The following is a 16366-nucleotide window of genomic DNA, read 5'->3' as shown; positions in this document are numbered from 1 at the left end:
GGTCTAGTCAGAAAACCCACTTTCGGCCGTAGGCGCCAGAAAAAGTTTCTCGAATTCGTCCTTTATGTGGCACTTGACCATGGCCATGGCGACCTTATTGGCCCCGGTGTCTAAAAGAGCGTTGCAATCGGGGAAAACACTTTTTGTGCCTTTAACTTTTCAGCTGAGTTGATTGTTCACTTTTGATGGGCTTCAAAAGTTGCACAAAAGCCGTTTCAAGAGCTGCAAAAAAAAAAAACAGAAAGGGTGAAAAGTTTCGAGCGAAAAATATAAAAAATAGAATTATATGTCAAGCGACTGAACCGGTTAAATCGGTTACTCTGAAATGTATATTGCCAGTGCTTTAAAATAAAACGCGAAATAAGGTACGTTAGGTTCCCCCATAAGTTTGTTGAAGTCAACATCGTTTCGATTTATACCTATTGACATTTCGATGCAAAGAAGTTATACATATGTGTGTACAATTTTGAAGAACATTTCATTTTGCTTAAACGATCGGAAAAATTTCATTAGCTTTTAAACTGACCGACTAAATTTGCCGGTAATTAAACTTGTTTTTTTTTACTACTTTGCAAACTTATGATAGATTCTAAATTACATTAGGGTTCATTTGAATTATAGGCTATCAAGAACCGGTCACAAATTGCCGCGCAATACAAAAAGTCTATTCAGCTTAAAGCTTTAAGTAATAATAAAGGCATTAAATTGTAATTTTAGCTGCATGCAAAAGTATAAAATTAAACGTAATTGCGGTCAATCGTTTTGCAAACTTTTAAATGTGCTGGTATGTTGTTTTTCAATAGCTTAAAGGTATTAGAGTCGTAATTCGAATTAGCGAAAGATAAACATTGCTTTTGGCTCTCAGTCCGTAGATGGTAAACACATAACAATAAGCATTGCTGTGTGCTTAAATAGGGCGGAACAAATGTCCATAAACCGAACCGAACCGAACCGAATCGAATCCGGCATCGTCGCAAATCGGCAGGGAAATGCGTTGCAGTCTTGACCTTAAGGCGACTCTAAATCGAATGCAAACAAGTTCGTTTGGTGCAATGTAATGGCCTGGCCATGTCGATTGTGGCCAAATTGATCCGTCCTTTTGGTGACGACTGGGTTCAACAAACGGTGCAGCTGATGGGGCTTAAACGACAGACCAGGTCTGTCTTTACTATTCACAAGGCGCACTGACACCGCACATTGCAATTTCGAATTGCATAAAAAGTCATAAAACAGCAAACGAGCGGTGATAACAGCAAACAGACACGACTGGGGGGCAAAAAGATGACATAAAAACGCTGACACAAAACATTAAATATTGTAGTTCAGACATGAGACAACATTTGCAAGTCATTTCGGAATTCCCGGAAACATTTGATTTATGTCGAAATGTGGTATCTAGAGCAATAGCACCCTCACAAAAAGTTGAATGACCAAGGAAAACTTTTTTATATTTGTCTTAGATTTAGCAATCAATAAAGCTTAGAATATTTATATTTATTTTTTTCTTTTCATTTATACTTTTAATATTATACGTCCCTGTCCTTAAATATTTGTTAATGTCTATATATAGTCTTAGGGATTTTTTGACTTTGATTAATATTTCGAAATGCTGATACTATTATGTTTAAGTCACTGAAAATTCGTTAAATAGCATGTTTACTGTACCTCCTCTTGCAGTTTGCATGATGTGGCTAACCCTTTTTATATTTTTCTGAACACTTGCAATGCAAAACAGTTGACGGACATAAAAATACCCATAACATTGCTGGCGATTATAAACGCGTGCAAATCGCCTGTAAATCGCCTGTAAATCGGCTGTAATTTGGCTTTGTCGTCATTGCGGCTAGTCAAGGTTGTTGCGTTCTGTCTCGGGGAGATTAAGCCCCGTCAATTTGGCATTATATATGCACATTGTTATTATAAAGTAATGCAACAACAGCTATAGTGCAAACACGTAAAAATGAACGAAAAAGACAAAGTCATCGAGTAAAATGCGAGGCGAACGTGACGTTGAATTGAATTCCTGCAAACAGTTTTTCATTATTTATGAGCAATGTTTTGTGTTTTTATTTCGGTCAAAACAATAACAACAAAAAAGAGAAACACCCATGCACATATATTGTCAGACGGTTTTAAAAACACGCGTGCCGCACAAATCCAAAGCCATATAAACAATTGGGGTAGCAATAATAGCAATAAAATCTTGTGAAGGTTTATGTTTGTAAATAAAAATTTTTTTAGAACTATTGTACAAGTATTTTTGAAAAATATTGATATTGATTGATATATTTCATGAAGACACAGACTTTAATGAACGTCAACATAACGTTATTAACTTTAATGTTTGCTTATATTTGTCATGCTGATTTGAAGATATTTGCAGTTTGTACTATTATTATGTCCGCAACTGTAGATACAATATGTATTAAAATAAATGGCTATTGGTCAACTTGTTCTGCAGATGTCGTCACGATCACTCGGCAAACGGCTGATCACGCCGAAGAAGCAGAGGGCCAGTCCCAAAATAAGAATGAAAATTAAAATCAATTTAGGGAGAAAACTTTTTCATTTGCTTGTGTGTTTGAATTTTGCCTTAAAGTTGCTGATAAATGACAATTAGTTGTGGTCCACACCAATGCATCTTCGAGATATTTATGTGCATTCTCTGAGCAGTTTGTGTGCAAAAGACGCATCTGACGGACAGCTGCATCTACTGAGAATGGGATGACATTGGACTTTTAACTTGCTGGCACCCGCCAACATCATTTCTGGCAGCTTTTCAATGCAAAAATGAAGCAACGGACGGAATGATTGACCGAGGAATGCCCTAGAGAGTCTCTTGCCTGTGCATCATCATCATCACGCCGGGAGCAGCTGATGCACCCAGTGATGCCGAAGCTTTCGGGCAGACACTGCGTCGGCATGAACATTGAACATGATCGCTGTGACTCACAAAATATCCCAGTTTTATCTCGGTTTTGTCTCTGGACTTGACCTACATAAATCAACTGGGAATTCAGAACTGCAATATTGAATTTTTTGAAAAGCATTTCTTTGGGATTGCTGATTCAATTCCCAAAATACCGACAGACATCTCACCCACAGATTATGTCCCATGACTAATTGAACGTCTCTTTTTCTTGGAAATGTCTTTTACTTTAACGAGCTCTAAGAATATTATTTAATCTAAAAAGATTAGAAAATTTCTAGTGGGCATCCACAATTTGATTGTGATAAGTGTTAAATAACTCATGGTGTGTCGAGTTTGGAAATTTATACTATAGTTCCATGTTACGATGCGAAATATAGTATAAAAAAAAATATTATTAGTATAAGCATACACAACTTATAAACATTCTTATCGTTTGCTGAATAAATATAATTTATTGTACCCTCAAAACTACAAATATTTCGAAACAGTGCTTTGTGGTTTGCTACGAACAAGGCCGTGAACATCAAATAAAACGTCTTGATCCCTCTTAAATGGCTTGAATTTCATGGGTATATTGTAATAAACTTCATATTGCCTCCCTTAAGAAACTGTCAAAAAGAATATATATATAACCATACCGCAGTTAAACTGCAATATCCCAGTACACGAAGCGGTCTCAGCTGAAAGCATGAAAGGGATGTCCAGCAAACTTTTCTCCGAACTTTTCAAGCACCTCCCAAAACCCCTTAAGTGGCTGGACCACAAAAATGTCATAAACTCAATGGTAGTAAAACCTAAAGCGGGGAAGAAATAAGGGATAGACGGTATGAGGATGCGAATGCGGAATGCGGAATAAAACCAAAGGACATCAAGTCATCCATCAAATTGGGAGGCCATGATTTTTGCTCTTGTACTGACTGCACGTTCCTAACTTTCCTCTCAAATCCCAGACAGATAACAAATTACTGACTGACCCATGTCTTCTTGTGCGAATCTTTTGCAGATGGCCGAGCTGATGCACCAGATGCGGGATCCGGCCCACACGCTTGGCGGTTCCGTGGGCAGCATTCCGCAGACGCTGATCGGCGGCGGAGGTGGCGGCCACGGCTCCTCGAACGGGGCGTTGAATGGAATCCATGCCACGCCCGCCACGAATCTGAAAATGAGCGAGGCGATGCGCAGTGCCCAGCACGACACAAGCCCCAATCCCGTCAGCTCCAAGATGAAGGCCTCCAAGTCCTACACCCATGGCCTGAGCAGCTCCTCGGGCACGGTGAACATTCCCACGTCCACGTCGGCCCAGAGCAATCTCTCGCTGCTGGCGGACATCTCGCCGAACCACACGCACTTCTTCGAGGTGATGTACGTGGGCAAGATCCGGGTCTCCCAGAAGCGGGTGCCCAACACCTTCATCGACGACGCCCTGCCCAAGTTCAAAGCGTACGATGCCCAGCGGCTGCGTCTCCTCCAGAACCGCAAGATGTCGCTCAGCAGCGAGGGGGGAGTGGGCATCGAGGCGAAGCCCGGCAGTTCACTCAAGAGCCACGACCTCAAGGAGGAGGACGAGGAGGAGCCGGATGCACAGGCCAAGCCCCTGGTGCAGCTGCAACTGACAGGCGCCGAGGAAGGGGCTGCACCGCAACCCCTGGAGGGCAACAAGGAGACCAAATCCCCCGAGAAGCGCCCTCTGCTGCGAGGTCAGAGTCAAATCGAGCTGGGCCACAAGGAGCAGTAAGTATTCAGTCGTTCGACTACCTTTTCCCCTGACATTTCGACCAACAACTTTTTGCCATCTTGCCATCTTGCCGCAAACCTCAAAGCTCCGAGAGCTCTGAGCCATCGGCATCCAATAGCCAACTGGAGGCGACCAATGTCATTGTAAACAAACAGCCCACTCCGCCCAGGGAACAGGGCGTGGCCGTGGCCGTGGCCTCTGGGACAGGGAATGGAACTGGGAATGAAAATGGAAATGGAAGTGGGGGTGCCACTTCCGCTTCTGCTGGCCCTAGTCAGCTGCATCCCAGTTATGCGATGGAGAAGTAAGTGGCAGCAAGGCCAGCAAAACCGTCGCATGATTAGTTCGTTTTCGTTTCGTTTGATTGTGCTCACAAATGTTTTAAAGGCTTTCATAGTTCTTTGAGATCTTAAGCAGCTAAATTGCATGATTAACATTTGTTATAAACATGTTATTTAACACATGTCTTCGTTCTCAATATATCTCTATACAAATATAAATATGAATTAAAGCAAACAATAACAATTTTGAAGAGTATTAAAAAGCTGTTTTAAAGAACTGTTCAGTATTGAATATTTGGTATAATTAAATCAATTATTAACATTGAAACGCTTTGAAGCTCTGCATACTTGTGAATTCTGACATAATCTGAAACCAATATGAATAAGATCCTCGAGAAAATGAATGCCAAAATAGTATCACTTTAGGTCCTTCGATAGTTAATCGCTTTTTCGTTTGTTTCGCTTGCCCAGTAGCACCCATCGCCTGCATATTTTTATAGTCGCATGTCACCGCCCGAAGCACAAAAAACTTAATTGAAATTACTCAATTGTATTGCAATCCATCTATTAACGAATCCATTTTCAGCATACCCAAGCTGAGGGATCGGTCCGCGTCGCAAGGCTGCATTCCGCCGTTTGTGGAACAGAACCGGACGATGGTCTTTCTCGTGGGACGATGCGATCTCCGCCTGATCTCGCCGGATCGCAAGCAGGTGCTGCTCTACAAGGACTTCAAGGACGTGGCCAGCTGCGTGCATGGCCAGAAGTCGCTGGATCACTTTGGCATCATCTGCCGGGAGCTGAACAACGACGGCTACATTGGCTACGTGTTCAAGTGCCAGTCGGAGCACGTGTGCGATGACATTGTGGCCGCCATTGCCCAGGCATTTGACACCTGCGCGGAGCAGAAGAAGAAACAGGAGACGCAGATATTCAGCTGCGAGCACTGCCCGATGCTCTGGTACCACAAGCTCTGCACGGATGTCGAGGGACTCTCCGAGAAGAAGACCCAGGCCCTGATCCTGCGCCGCATCGAAACGCTCAGTGACGACGAGCAGGAGATCGTGTGGGCCAAGTTCTGTGGCTCGGAGAAGACCAACTCACCGGTGGCCGAGCAGAACCAGTTCCTCATGATGCTGCTCCGGGCACACTGCGAGTCCAGGCAGCAGAGGCATGTTCACGACACCGCCGAGAATCGGTCGGAGTTCCTTAACCAGTATCTCGGCGGCAGCACCATCTTCATGAAGGCCAAGCGCTCGCTGACCAACTCCTTCGACAACCTCCTCAAACGCAAACCCTCCAAGGACGATATCGCAGTGCCACCGCACAATTTAAGGGACATCAGGGAGGGATCCGCCGAGCCCCTGGGCACTCAATCACCACCCGAGGGCTTTCGGTCGCGCTCGAATACGGTGGGAGCCAGTCCCAGCAGCAAGCCCACAGCTGAGCAGCTGAAGAGCCCCATGATGGACATGTAAGTTAAGACGAAAGACTAGTAGAGGGGTATATTGGGGTGTTGATATTCTCGATCAAAGTCAACAGCTGAGTAGATTTAGTTATGGCCGAGATCTTGGTATTTGGTAGAGATCCGATATTTTGATAATGGCCTCGCCCACTCTAACGCCCACAAATCCCAAAACACTGTCATGTCACTCTGAGACATGGTAGAGGCCAGCTATTGGGTTGTATATGTGTAATTGGTAAATATGTTCCAAATCGAACCATTCTTGTATAAGTTATTAGACATGTTCTAATTATGACGTCATTGCGTATTTGAAAAACGTAGTTCAACTATTTGAGAGAGCCGAAAAGAGCGAAAGAACTGTTAGCCTGTAGTGCTGTAGTAAAAATTGGTTAGCTTAGTAAAGAGTATCTAACAGTCGAATCACTCAACTGTAGCGTTCCTTCATGTTTTAACCAATAATATTTCTTTCAATTAGATTCATCAAGGTGGGCAACAGTCCCAAAGAGGCCGAAACACACCAGGGCTCATGGCGCCAGGCGATACTTAATAGTGTGGTGACACCCTCGAAGGGTCTGGATAGTGAGGTACCCACGGAGTTTCTGTCGCCTATGCGCAAGCGTAAGTAGTCCTTAGTCCTTAGTCGTTTACCCTTCTTTTTTAGGGAATATTAATCAACAATTGAATTTCAAATAACAGCTGTCAAACGGGGCAAGCGGGATGCGGCGGAGCTGAGGGAACTTTGGCGCACTGCCATCCGGCAGACCATCATGCTGAACCGCATGGAGACGGAGAACGCCATGCTGCAGGCACGCCAGAACGAGAACGAGCTGAAGCGCATCAAACTGGACTACGAGGAGATCGTGCCCTGCGACAAGCAGCTGATCGAGCGCTGGGAGCAGATTATCGAGCGCAACTCCACGCAGATTGGCAACAAGAAGGATCCCAAGGTGCTGGGTCACGCCATCCGCACCGGAGTGCCGCGTTCGAAGCGCGGCGACGTGTGGACCTTCTTGGGCGAGCAGCATTCCATGAACACGGCTCCGGTGGACACAAAGCGATTCCCCAACTTCAATACGCCGTATCACACGCTGCTGAAGCACCTTACCGAGCATCAGCATGCGATCTTCATCGATCTGGGCAGGACGTTCCCCAATCACCAGTTCTACAAGGATCCCCTCGGATTGGGGCAGCTGTCGCTGTTCAACCTGCTGAAGGCATACTCCATTCTCGATCCGGAGCTGGGATACTGCCAGGGTCTGGGCTTCATCTGCGGCGTTTTACTCCTGCATGTGGGTTCCCGTTGAACGCATTGCGTTATGATCGGTGACTAATTGTTGTGTTTGTTTTTCAGTGCGATGAGGCCAATGCGTTTCAGCTGCTGAAACACCTAATGTTCCGCCGGAACATGCGCACAAAATACCTGCCCGACATGAAAAAGTTTCAGTTGCAGCTGTATCAGCTCTCCCGATTGGTCAAGGATCACTTGCCAGACCTGTATGTGTGGCTCGATCAGAACGATGTGTCGCCCACCTTGTATGCGGCTCCCTGGATCCTGACCGTCTTCAGCTCCCAGTTCCCGTTGGGATTCGTGGCCCGCGTTTTCGACCTGCTCTTCCTGGAATCCTCCGATGTGATCTTCAAGTTTGCCATTGCGTTGCTATCAGTGCACAAGCAGCAACTCCTGGCCAAGGATAACTTCGAGGAGATCATGGACTACCTGAAGACCGTGGTGCCCAAGATAGAGCCCAGCTGCATGGAGCAGATAATGAAGCTGGTCTTCGCCATGGACATTGGCAAGCAGCTGGCCGAGTATAATGTGGAGTACAACGTGCTGCAGGAGGAGATCACCACCACCAACCATCACCTGGAAATGCTGAACAGGGAAAAGACACAGAACCAGCATCTCGAGCAGCAATTGCAGGTGAGCCTTAAGGGACGATCATTTGGTTAACATTGATTATGAGTTCAGAATCGGGTTTGTTTGTTCACGACTTTGGAGTCATAGGCTATGGAATCGTCGAGGTACAGCTTCTGTTATGAGCTATGTTTCCATTTACTCCATTAACAAAACAATCTATTTAATCAAGCTTACTTTACCCAAACAAAAACAGTTTAAACAGCTCATGTAAAATATTTCTGGTCAGGCAAATTATCATTCAGCTTTATGTGCTTCTTTAAAATTATTTAAATATGTATTGCAACTCTTTGGATTAAGAATTTAATTTTTTGAAATCCGCGCGAATTCTTCAGCTAAAGATTAAGTTTAAAATATTTTAAAATCAAAAAAAAAAAAAAATGATCATAGCCATATTCGCTGTCCATCGACAATTATATATTTTGCAAATAATTGCTATTAGCCCAGTTCTTTTTTAATATTCCACGTTTTTCAGCTAAATATTTCACACACACATTATTAATAATATGGAGAATTTTCCAACATTTTTTTGAACTTTTTTAAAGAAGACAATGTCTAAGTCTATCATAGAAACTATACATAACACTAATGAAATCCCTAATTTCGAGCTTCGATCGAAAGATTTAGCTACTCGATCCCATTATTCCATGAGCTTATGATTGCAATGAGCCTTTATTTCCGATTGAATCGAATAGCTTATCGTAACAAGCTGGGAGCGTAGCTATTTGAATCGATAATGTTTGTGAGTTTATTAACTCAAACTGTTTTTGGCTGGAGTGGAGTGCTGCAGAATCCATAATATACCGATTAAATACCTTTTTTTGTCTTCCACAGTTTGCCCAATCCTCGATTGCTCAGCTGGAGACCACTCGCTCCTCGCAGCAGGCTCAGATAACCACGCTGCAATCGCAGGTGCAGTCTCTGGAGCTGACCATCCAGACCCTGGGTCGGTACGTCGGCCAACTGGTGGATCACAATCCCGACCTGGAGCTGCCGAACGAGGTGAGGCGCATGCTGCAGCAGCTGGACGACCTGGAGCGGCAGCGTCGCAAACCCATCTTCGCCGAGCGCAAGATCGGCAAGTCCGTTTCCGTCAACAGTCACTTGGGGTTTCCACTCAAGGTGCTCGAAGAGCTGACCGAAAGAGACGAACTTGGTTCGCCACAAAAGCAGAAGAAGGAGAAGACACCTTTTTTTGAGCAGTTGCGTCAGCAGCAGCAGCAGCAGCAGCAACAGCAACTGCAGCAGCAACGCCTCAACGGCCAGTCCCCAAGTGGCAGCGATTCGGTGTCCCCGACGCCGCCGTCGCGACCCAATCGCCTGCTGGACAATGCCAGCGCCCGGACCGTCATGCAAGTGAAGCTGGACGAGCTGAAGCTGCCCGAGCACGTGGACAAGTTCGTGGCGAATATCAAGAGCCCGCTGGAGGTGGACTCGGGCGTGGGCACGCCCCTCAGCCCGCCCAGCACGGCGAGCAACAGCAGCGGCGGTAGTATATTCAGTCGCATGGGCTATCGCACCACGCCGCCGGCCCTCTCGCCGCTGGCCCAGCGCCAGAGCTATGGAGTGGCCATCACCACGGCGCCGTCTGCCCACCAGATGGAGGAACAGCCGCCGGCGACGACAATGGCCGCCATGCCACGGGAGGAGGCGGAGGAGCCGCAGGCCATGCATCCGCTCAGCATGGTCGGTGGCGATGTGAACGTGCGCTTCAAGGGCACCACGCAGCTCAAGTCCATCCGTCCGGTGCATCACATGCGGGCCATTCCGCTGGGAGTCCAGTCCAGCACGGAGTCCGCAGTGCGTGTGGCTCCCGTGCCCGTGGAGCTGGCACCGCCGGCGGCCACGGCGACCACCGGTCGCAGCTAACGGTTCTGATTCATTGGGAAACTGTTGCGCGGATTCTATCGCGACTAGGGCCCGCAGGCAGATGGGCAGGCAGCTTACAAAAACCCAACGCTACTCATAACCTCTTCTGTTGCGATTTAGATACGATTAACCCAACCCAAACCAACACTACGCAAGATGCAAGCTGCAACCTCTTCGTTTTCAAAGTGTGTCGTCTATGTGTCGATGTGCGCACAAAATGTTGCCATATATATTGATCCGAAAGTTACGCAATCGTTATAAACAGATGCCCCAAATATTATACAACTATATACATATATGCTTATAGGAATAAATTGGATAATGCTTTTTCAAGGTTTTATATATTTGGCTACCGCATCAAAATCGAAGCTTATAACCTAAGGCACATCGCAAGAAACAAACGCAAAATCAAAAGAAGCATTCATGAGTCTGTAGTTTGTTTAGTTTTCACCCCCCCCTTATTGACCTAATACTTAACGAATTTACTTAGTAACTTACTTGTTGATTTTCGTGTTTCTTTAGTTATAGATCATTAGTTCTTAATGTTATTCTTAATTTAATTATATGTGTACATTTCTCCCAGGGTTTTACTTTGCAATGAAACTAAAGTCAGATACCCAATGTATAAAACAATTCCGATGACACTTGCTTGTACATTGTTCTTGAGTAGGATACAACTTTCTGAAATCTCTTTCATTATGATTATGGTACTTGGATTGTATTGATTGTTTACATATTACATACGTTTATGAAAACTGAATACACAAGCAAAGAAAATAATAATTGCTTCTGTGTTAAGTACTTATGTATCGCTTAGCTGGACGGTTTTTATCGAACGTCCGGAGTTTGTGTAGCTGATTTGTGTTAGAATATGATTAAAACAAACAAACAATTACATGAAAACAGTAATAAAGTCAAAAATTATTTAATCAAAACTTATGTTTGATGTATATGTGGATAGAAGGTAAGTAAATATGATACTTGATTACCGTTAACCCCCAAAATTGCACAATAAAAAAACCCAAATATTTTAAATATTCAATGCTGACAGATCTTATAATTTATTCAGGTAAAACGTATAACTTATTTCGGAAAAAAGCTGAATTAACTAAAGTTTCTAGTATTTTATTTAAATAGCATCCTCTTATTTTATAAAGCGACAACAATTAGCCTTATTTTATTGTTATATCACATACAATTTAATGCCTATAAAGTACAATATTGACAACTCAAGTCTCCTACCAATTCAAAGCGGCTAGCCTAATGAAAACATCACAGTTTTAGTCAAACTAAAATTCAAGAAATTCTTCTCGTTTTTATTAAAAATGGCTGAAAAATTTTAAAAATTAATGTGGCACTCAAAGAATCTAAGCTAGGGGAGGGTAATCTGCAAAAGCCAATTCAGCTGCACTTTGAGCAGAGACTTAAGGCTCCTCAAAATGCGGCTGAGTTGGTTTTTGTGGAGGGAAAGATGCCATGTCCTCATCCTGCCTCAACACCCAAAAAAATCCAACCCAAGGAAAGAGGAACCTGCTTTTAGCCCATATGTACAGTGTCCGTTGGTCCAAATTACTAATCTAAAACTATCGCGAGGACATGCATCCCTTCTACTCCTTAAACTCCGGCTTAAAGCTAAACTCCGACTTGGGCTGCTGGATTGCTGCTCCATTGGCCGCCGCTGCCGCCGCCGCTGCTGCCGAAGCGGCACTAAGCGCCGCCAGATTTCCCAGCATGGAGGGGTTCTGGGTCATGGCGGGATAGAGGTTCTGGTAGAAGAGCGGGTTCTGCAGCTGAAACAGGGCCATCAAGTGGGTGAGCTGGAAATTGGGGGCCGTGGGATCCACTCCAGGAGCAGAGGCAGCGGGCAGCAGGCCGGGAAACAGACCATTGGTCAGCGGATGGACAGGGGCTGCGGGCTGGGACTGGATCTGGATCTGGGGCAGGGGCAAGGCGGGATTGCTGGTGTCATCCTCGACCTTGAGGCGCTTGGCATCCGGCTGCTGGACATCGGCGGGCAGTTGCTGTAATGGCAAGGGAAAGGGATATACAAATTTAGTTTCCGAGAATATTTTTTAGCAAATAAAACTTACAATTTTCTTGGGCGGCCTGCCGCGTTTTCGGGCCAGAAAGTGCTCGGCGGAGAGGGAGGAGAGCGGAGTGGAGGCGTTGCTGCCACAAACCGAATTGCTGACTTGGGGTTGGCCACCGCCGATGGGCTGCTGCTGCTGATGTTGCTGCTGGGACGTGGCATCCAGCGAGGACTCCTCCACATCCTGCTTGACCTTGAACTGCTGGTAGGCCTGCTCTCCATCCTGACGATCGTGTTTCCTCTTGTGGCTGATCATCTGGCTGCTGGAGTGCAGGATGTAGTCGCAGCCCTCGCGGACGCAGTGGATGTGGTTGCAGACGGTGGAGAACTTGCAGGCCTCGAAAGGACACACCTCGGTCTTCAGGATCTTCTTGAAGCCATCCATCTTCAGCTGGTGGTCTTTCAGATGGTAGGTCTTGTGTTTGTCTGTAAGTAAGGTAAATTAGTGTTAGTTCTAAATTTATAATTTTTATTTTGATAATTATATCAGAGAAATTTAGAAAATTGGTAATAATTTAGTTCCACCTTTTGGAATTTTGTTTCAAAAAATTTAAGGATAAAGAATCCTTTGAAGCAATGTTAAAGAATATTTGCAAAAACAAGTACTTAGGTAAGGTAAAGGGGACACAATTTTGTAAGTATATTGGTAAGATAAAAGGTACAAAAAGGTAAAAGAAATACATTTTTCAATTAAAGGTTAAACATTTTGAGCTCAATTGGTTCTTCTCGAAGTTGCAGTTGAAAAACGGGCTTGCAAAAATTATACAAAATTGAATTTAGTGGTACCAAGGTAATTAAAAAAAAATAAACACAAATATTTAAGTACCTAATTACCTAAAATAGCATAATCTTAAGATAAATACAAATCTTTTCCTAGGTATTATACCTCACCTAGTCTAATATATTTTTCCACCTAAGTAAGGTATAAGGTACCAAAAAGTTGTACATAGGTACGTACCTAGGTTCAAGTGTCTAGGTACACCCAAACACTGAGCATAAGTGATTTAAAACATTTACATGTTTTAGTACTGCTTATTTCATATTGCTAACAGATTAGTTCTACAGTTTTATCCCTAGCATTGGACTTACCCATATCAGCCTTGTTCTTGAAGGTGTGATTGCAGCCCTCGCGACAGCAGTGATAGTGCGAGATCTTCTTGCCGAAGAAGGGGCAATCCTCGATGCGGCAGTTCTCGTGGGCCCGGAAGCGCCGGAAGCCCTCGTTGACGATCTCGGAGTCCTTGCGGTGGAAGTTGGCGTGCATCTGGACGTCGCTGGTGCTCACATAGACCTTGGGACAGTGCTCGTAGACGCAGTGGTAGTGGGTCTGCTTCCAGTTGTAGGCGCAGCCCTCTCCGTAGGCGGGGGCACAGTCGTCGGAGGAGGAGAAGCGGGCGAAGCCCAGCTTGAGGCTCTCCTTGCGCTTCTTGTGCCACTTCAGGTGCCGGATGATGTCGTCCTTCTTGCTCAGGATCTTGCCCTGGCAGGGCTCCTCGTGGCAGTGGAAGTGCTCCCGCAGGTTCTCCTGCCGGCACAGGCTGTTCTCGCACTCCAGGTAGGAGGAAACCTTGCGCAGGTTCTTCAGGATCTCCTCGCTCTGGAGCAGGGCGTCCAGGCCGCTGGCCGCCGAGAGGCTCACCATGCTCTTGCTCTGCTCGCTGGAGGGTGGGGTCAGGAGGGAGGTGGTCTGGGTCTGCTGGAGGGGCGTGTTGGGGGTCAGTTCGCTTTCGACGGGCGTGATGTTGTACGACGAGTCCGCTGGCTGCTTGACGGGCGTGTACTGCAAAGAGTGGGCAAGAGGGTAGGAACGTCTATATAATATATACTTGGGATGGGCATGGGTGCATCTGTGAGCCCCATCATCTCAGACTGCCTGGTGCCCACAGCTGGCCGGCGATCGAGCCACCAAGGGAACCCACGCGTTGCCGACACAGCTGTTTGTTTTCTCTGGAATCGCGATCTTTCTGTTTACTCTCACACTCAAAGTTTATAAATCACAAGTTGTTTCACTTATGTATTATTCTCAAATTACAGCAACAGAGCGTGGGATATTCACCCAAAAAAAATGAATAACAAATTATGGGTAAAAATTAAAAAGCTTTCAAATTGGAAAGTTTTTAAATATTTCAGCGTTTGATTTAAAATCTAGAGCGACTAAATAAATGTATAATAGTTATTTTAACATTTACCACGAATTTTTTAAGATTTTTCCCCACAATATTTGTAATTTTGGAGCACTAATCACAAAAAAGGCATTCAAGGAATAGTGCTCTGTTTTTAGCCTTGATTTGTAAGTTGTGCTTAGGGGCTTGTAATTATATATTAAATAAAGAAAAAATTAAATATATTTCAAAAGATTACTTTGTAGGTAGTGGTAACTTTTAAGTTTTGCAAAGTGGACTTGACTTATTAAAGAAATTCCTAAGAAGTACCCCACAGTAGAACATTTTTAAAAGGATCACTTACCATGCTGGGTGAGTCAAGGCTGTCGGTGGTTGACTCCAGCGGATGGACGCCCGACAGGAGCAGCAGCTTCTCGGAGCTGGCATTGGTGTGGCTGTGGCCCGAGGAGCTGCAGCTGTTGAGGCTGGACAGCGGTTTGTCGTCGTCCTCGTCGTCGACGGAGTCCTGCTCAAACTTGACTGTGACCGCCGAAAGGTCGCCGGCGGTGGCTCCTGCTGCAGTGGGTCCTGCCTCAGTTGCTGGCGTGGCTGCCTTCTCGATTGGCGTGGATGTCACTGTGGAGGATTGCAGAAAATTATTTGTGGTAAACGGTTCGGAGCTGGCGAATTGGCCCAGCAGCAACTGATGTTGCGGCGGATCCGGCTTTCCCAGCGAACTGGGGGTGTGGGTGGGTGTTAGTAGGAGGTTGGTGGTGGTCAGCAAATGCTGCTGCTGCTGCTGCTGCTGTTGCTGTTGCTGCAACATGTACTGCGTCAGCGGCGGCAGGGTGTTGAGCAACATTTGGCCCACCAAATTGTGTGTGTTGTGGTTAGGTGTGGGTGGTGTTGCTGCTGTAGCGCCTGTATATTGTTGTGGTTGAAAAGCAATCAAATTACTATTGGGACTACAACTACGGCTACTACTACAGTTGGTGTTTTGCGAGCTAATGCGTTTGTGCGTTCTTGTCTTGAGAGGATCTTGCTGTGGCTGTTGCAGATGCGATTGCTGTTGTGCCTGATGTTGCTGCTGATGTTGCTGCTGCTCGTGTTGCTGCTGCAGGCAAGTGCTGCTCGAGATATCCTCGTTCTGGGTGTATGTGTATCCAGCCAGCGGCTGCTGCAGTTGCAGTTGCTGCTGCTGCTGCTGCTGCTTCATCAAGTTCATCATGTAAAGTTGCATAATAAACTCCATTTGGTTGGACATTTTGTTAAAGCACTTTTCTTGATATTTTCGACACAGCACAAATATATTTTTTGATATTAGAAAATTCTTCAAGATTTCTTGCAGATTTTATGTGGGTCACAGCACAGAACACAGAAAACAGAAAACAGCACGAGTATCTCGACTTCGATCGACTTTTCTTGCACGGCGTCTCAGCGATCCTCAAAGTTCGGCTGCAAGGCTCAAACTGTTTCAACTCTTCCGCGGCCGCCAGCTAATATAGCAAAAATTGCGCAAACCCAAGTTTCAGCTGCAACCCTCTCGCATCTCTTAAAAAACCGATCTCGCTCGCTCCGAGGCTCTCTTAAAAAACGAACAAACTGAAATATCGGATGTGGTGGTGGTGGTGGTGGTGGCTCGACTTTCAACCCCTAGTTTTTTAGCGACCCTTCGCCGGAAAATGCTCTGGGAAAACTCGGCTTGTTTTCGTCTGGTTTCCGTTTTTTCGTTCGCTTTTTCTCGACCAATAAAATGCCAGCGTTCATGTAAATTTATCTAGAAAAGAGAGTTTTTTAGGTAAAAAATGTCATCGATTGCGAGAGAGAAGCGAGTATCTGTAAAGGAATCTCGCTTGGGCAATGTGTGTCTGAAAGGGATAGCAGAAGATAGATCTGCAAAGGAATTTTATGCTGTTTTTTTTTAGAAATATTTGCAAACTCATATAATAAATAGGGGAATTATCTAATTTTTTTTTCT

The 16366-nt window shown here is 45.1% G+C and overlaps 2 protein-coding genes across 13 annotated transcripts in view; one reads left to right on the top strand and one right to left on the bottom strand.

Annotated features, from left to right (window-relative positions):
* Positions 1-11132, top strand: part of LOC128251711 (TBC1 domain family member 4) — a 31854-nt gene extending 20722 nt beyond the window's left edge. For 10 of the 12 annotated variants that reach the window (XM_052978819.1, XM_052978820.1, XM_052978821.1 and 7 more), the window contains 7 exons: positions 3936-4663; positions 4753-4971; positions 5535-6422; positions 6889-7031; positions 7110-7702; positions 7765-8334; positions 9163-11132. In XM_052978819.1, the coding sequence (XP_052834779.1) occupies positions 3936-4663; positions 4753-4971; positions 5535-6422; positions 6889-7031; positions 7110-7702; positions 7765-8334; positions 9163-10197 (4176 nt within the window). In that variant the 3' untranslated portion in view covers positions 10198-11132. The remainder of the gene's footprint in view (positions 1-3935; positions 4664-4752; positions 4972-5534; positions 6423-6888; positions 7032-7109; positions 7703-7764; positions 8335-9162) is intronic. The other 2 variants (XM_052978823.1, XM_052978831.1) reach the window with 1 other exon arrangement.
* Positions 11133-11306: 174 nt separating this feature from the next.
* On the bottom strand, positions 11307-15847 carry LOC128251713 (transcription factor castor). The gene is made up of 4 exons (XM_052978834.1): positions 14753-15847; positions 13376-14066; positions 12288-12712; positions 11307-12218 (listed from the first exon to the last, which is right to left on the bottom strand). The coding sequence occupies exons 1-4, from the start codon at positions 15650-15652 to the stop codon at positions 11805-11807; spliced, it is 2430 nt and encodes an 809-aa protein (XP_052834794.1). The 5' UTR covers positions 15653-15847; the 3' UTR covers positions 11307-11804.
* Between the last annotated feature and the right edge of the window lie 519 nt (positions 15848-16366).

Source organism: Drosophila gunungcola, chromosome 3R (assembly GCF_025200985.1).
Source record: "Drosophila gunungcola strain Sukarami chromosome 3R, Dgunungcola_SK_2, whole genome shotgun sequence".
Taxonomy (NCBI): Eukaryota; Metazoa; Arthropoda; class Insecta; order Diptera; family Drosophilidae; genus Drosophila; species Drosophila gunungcola.
Note: the sequence above shows the minus strand (reverse complement) of the source record. Positions and strands in the feature narration are given on the sequence as shown.

Excerpts from the sequence above, each read along its gene's own strand:
- LOC128251713 (XM_052978834.1), bottom strand. The coding sequence starts at position 15,652 with ATGTCCAACCAAATGGAGTTTATTATGCAACTTTACATGATGAACTTG. Across the intron at positions 14,067-14,752 it reads GCCTTGACTCACCCAGCATG|TACACGCCCGTCAAGCAGCC; the intron begins GTAAGTGATCCT and ends CACTCTTTGCAG. Across the intron at positions 12,713-13,375 it reads CAAGAACAAGGCTGATATGG|ACAAACACAAGACCTACCAT; the intron begins GTAAGTCCAATG and ends CCTTACTTACAG.